The sequence below is a fragment of the Cebus imitator genome, unplaced genomic scaffold (genome assembly GCF_001604975.1).
Source record: "Cebus imitator isolate Cc_AM_T3 unplaced genomic scaffold, Cebus_imitator-1.0 Scaffold1708, whole genome shotgun sequence".
In the NCBI taxonomy this organism is placed as follows: Eukaryota; Metazoa; Chordata; class Mammalia; order Primates; family Cebidae; genus Cebus; species Cebus imitator.
In genome coordinates this window covers 4,166-7,840 of record NW_016109023.1, presented here as the reverse complement: position 1 = coordinate 7,840, position 3,675 = coordinate 4,166, and the positions used below count along the sequence as shown (strand labels likewise).

General features: G+C 45.7%; 2 protein-coding genes across 2 annotated transcripts in view; both read left to right on the top strand.

Annotated features, from left to right (window-relative positions):
* Positions 1-160: 160 nt before the first annotated feature.
* LOC119469984 (THO complex subunit 3-like) overlaps positions 161-3,675 on the top strand; it is a 6,521-nt gene continuing 3,006 nt past the window's right edge. The window contains exon 1 of the mRNA XM_037735958.1: positions 161-423. Within this exon, the coding sequence (XP_037591886.1) occupies positions 176-423 (248 nt within the window). The 5' untranslated portion in view covers positions 161-175. The remainder of the gene's footprint in view (positions 424-3,675) is intronic.
* On the top strand, positions 1,730-2,949 carry LOC108299088 (THO complex subunit 3-like). Its single transcript, XM_017521483.2, has 2 exons — positions 1,730-2,038; positions 2,722-2,949. Exons 1-2 carry the CDS (start codon positions 1,772-1,774, stop codon positions 2,932-2,934), a joined length of 480 nt encoding a protein of 159 aa, XP_017376972.1. The 5' UTR covers positions 1,730-1,771; the 3' UTR covers positions 2,935-2,949.

Genomic DNA, 3,675 nt, shown 5'->3' with positions numbered 1-3,675 from the left:
ATATCTTAGAGGAGTATTGTGAAGACCAAATGGGGAAATGTGTAGATAAATATGCTGGACTCATTGTTGAATCATAAGTGGCAGTTCCCTCCTCTTGTCTAGGACCTTAATGAGTAAGCCCTGAAGAAAGCTCTGGTCTTCTTTCTAGGATAGCAAAATAAATTTGTGGAGGATTATGAGCAAACAGATTATCTTGTTGATTACGTCTGGGTTCCCAGGGGAGAACATTAATATCTGCTGGAGTCCTGATGGGCAGACCATTGCTGTAGGCAACAAGGATGATGTGGTGACTTTCATTGATGCCAAGACACACCGTTCCAAAGCAGAAGAGCAGTTCAAGTTTGAGGTCAATGAAATCTCCTGGAACAATGACAATAACATGTTCTTCCTGACAAATGGCAATGGTTGTATCAACATCCTCAGGTAAGGGGGACTAGCTTAGGGGACTGTCATATCTTTGTGCTGAGTGCTGTGTCAAATAGAGAGATGATTTAGATGTGAGTCTGTCCTGAGCTTAAAACACAAATAGTAAGAAAGAATCCTAACCTGTCTTAAGTATAGTTGAGCATTATATTTTATATACTTTATATTTTACTGAGTCCTTACAGAAATTCTAGGGGGTTGGTTGATGGTTTGCTTCTCATTTGACAGATGAGAGGTGAGAGGTTACATCAGAAGTCAGCTAGTGTGTGCTAGAACTGGATGCACCTTGAATTATGGCTAATTTGTACTTTTTTTGAGACAGAGTTTCGCCCTTGTTGCTTAGGCTGGAGTGCAATGGCGCGATCTCGGCTTACCACAACCTCCGCCTCTTAGGTTCAAGCTATTCTCCTGCCTCAGCCTCCCAAGTAGCTGGGATTACAGGCATGTGCCACCATGCCTGGCTCATTTTGTATTTTTAATAGAGACAGGTTTTCTCCATGTTGGTCAGGCTGGTCTCAAACTCCCGACCTCAGGTGATCCGCCTTCCTCAGCCTCCCAAAATGCTGGGATTACAGGCATGAACCACTCTTAAAGTTTCAACTTAAATATCACTTTCCCTTCAGGGAAGCTTCCCCGCTACCCCGAGGTTAGAGGTAGGTTAGAGGCTTATTTTCTGTAGGAAGCACTTTTCCTTCTGTATTGTAATTGCATGTTTATTTGCCCATGTCTCCTGTTGGACTGTGATTTCCATGATGATAGGGACAGTGTTTGCTTTGCTTAGTGCTGAATCCCTAATGTCTAGTCCTGTACCTGCTCCATGTAGTAGGATCTTAGTAAATATTTGTTCTCTAAATGAATGTAATTGTGGAATTGAAATTCAGGTCTGTTCAATTCCAGCCCTCCACTATCCTATGTGAGCAATGCAAGGTCAAGTGAGATAGGTTCTGTGAGAGAAAGGCCAGGAGTTTGCTGTGGAATTACAAGGAAAGAACATACATACCATATCGGGAGGTTGAAGGAGGCAGCTCGTGAGCTTGATCTGAAAGGTGAGCAGAATTTTAAGAACTGACAAAGCAGGCATGAGTGAGCATGACTTATTTGAAGAGTGGCTAGGTCAGGGTTGTTGGGGTGTGGTAGCAGATAAGGGAAATAAGAGAGGGCATGATAATGGGAAGATGAAATCTAATTTGGGACTGGATTATAAAAGGCCTTTAATTTTATGCTTAGTATCTTGGATTTTATTTTGTAGGCAGTGGGGATTCTATCACTTTTTAAGAAAAACCTTTTTATTATAAAACACAGATATTGAAAACCACATGTATANGGTGTTGTGAGCTGGGAGCTCGGCATGGCGGCGCCCACTGCACCCATGGGGCCCTCGGCATTGGGCCAGACCGGCCCCGGCTCGATGGCCCCGTGGTGCTCAGTGAGCAGCGGCCCGTCGCGCTACGTGCTTGGGATGCAGGAGCTGTTCCGGGGCCACAGCAAGACGCGCGAGTTCCTGGCGCACAGCGCCAAGGTGCACTCGGTGGCCTGGAGCTGCGATGGGCGTCGCCTAGCCTCGGGGTCCTTCGACAAGACGGCCAGCGTCTTCTTGCTGGAGAAGGACCGGTTGGTGAGCGGCTGGGGTTCGGCCCAGGCTAGGTAGAGGGACTGCGGTGAAGCGAGATGCGGTAGTGGGAGAGCGAATGGGGGCGAACGAGGCCGCGGGAGTGATAAAGGAGAGTGGGCTTGAAGAAGGACGAGGAGAGTGTGGAGATGTGGAAGGAATGGGGAGAAGGCGGAGTGTGGGGCTGACGGGGTCGTGAGGATGAGGAGAGGAAGACTGGGGGAAGTGTGGAAGTAAGGAGGTTGGCGATCGCGGATGAAGGTGAGGAGAGGGTGTATGGGACCGGGCTGCGGTGGACATCCTTACTTGTGTGGAGTCGAATCGTGTGCTGATAAGGAGTGACTAGGGGCTGTATTAGTGGTGGTGAAGAGGGCCCTTTTGGAAGTGATAGGGCGTCCCGTGGGAATGAGCGGCTGGGTTAGGAACGTTGATGGTAGAGTAAGGGTGAAAAACCAGGAAGGAGGAGGAGGCCAGAGAGGGCACAAAAGTAAGGGCATAGGTGTATAAGCTCAGAGCAACAGAAGGACTGGGGGACAGAGAAGGGAGAAAGGGCTTGGAAGAACTGGATTCTGAGTTACCCATATCTATAATTATTAATCCCAGCATACCTTTGTTTGAATAAGGTTAAAAAGTCACATGGGGAGGCATCTACATCTATGTGAAGTGACATCTGGATGCTGTTCTTTCAGGTCAAAGAAAATAATTATCGGGGACATGGAGATAGTGTGGACCAGCTTTGTTGGCATCCAAGTAATCCTGACCTATTTGTTACGGCATCTGGAGATAAAACTATTCGCATCTGGGATGTGAGGACTACAAAATGCATTGCCACTGTGAACACTAAAGGTGACTCTTTAGAGAGAGAGGGTAATAGGAAGATAATTGCTTGTATTCATTCATAGTACTCCGCTGTGTATGTGACATTCTGAGCTGAATAAGAGTTTCCATCTCCAAGGACTTCCCCTGCAGGAGAGAGACATATGTATATAAATAACGTATTTTATAATGCAGAGGTCTGCAAGGCAGATACCCAGAATAGAAATGAAAACAAACGTCTGCCTAGGGGAGCCAGGGAAGGGCTCACCAAATTTGAGCAAACTCTTAGGATAGCCATAGGAATTTAGTGGTCTGGGTGCAGTGGGTGAGTAATGGGGCGGAGGGCACATCCTGTGCAGAGGCATGTAGAATTTGGAAAATCCTGATGAGTTAGAATGGTTGAAACCTGTCTTGGTGGTCTGGGAAAAAGTGACCAGAAAGTTGTGCAGTACATTTATAGGCTCTGTTATAACTGTTGAGGCCATTATTGTATGGACTCTAAGGTTTCATTGATCATAAGATGCTCCATTAGGAAAGAAAGTTGGTAGGTAACTGTGATGCACCCAAATTTTGAAATGCTTCCTTATACATTTAAAGGTATAGTATAGATATTAAAATGTGAAAAAAATACGTGCTTTAGAATGGAAAAAGTTGATGAGATTTTTAGTTGATGTGTTCAGTGTGGGCCACTGGACTTTGTTGACAAGACACTGGAGGCAGAATGGTGTGGCGTTTTCCCCAAGTATACAGCTGCTGATGCATGAGTGATTCAGGGTGAACATTAAAAACCACTTATGTAAATATTTTAATGTCTACTAGAAGAACTA

What these genes read in the sequence shown, in the direction of transcription:
- LOC108299088 (XM_017521483.2), top strand. Translation starts at nt 1,772, where the DNA reads ATGGCGGCGCCCACTGCACCCATGGGGCCCTCGGCATTGGGCCAGACC. An exon ending in TGCTGGAGAAGGACCGGTTG is followed by an intron (nt 2,039 to 2,721) that starts GTGAGCGGCTGG and finishes CTGTTCTTTCAG; the next exon opens with GTCAAAGAAAATAATTATCG.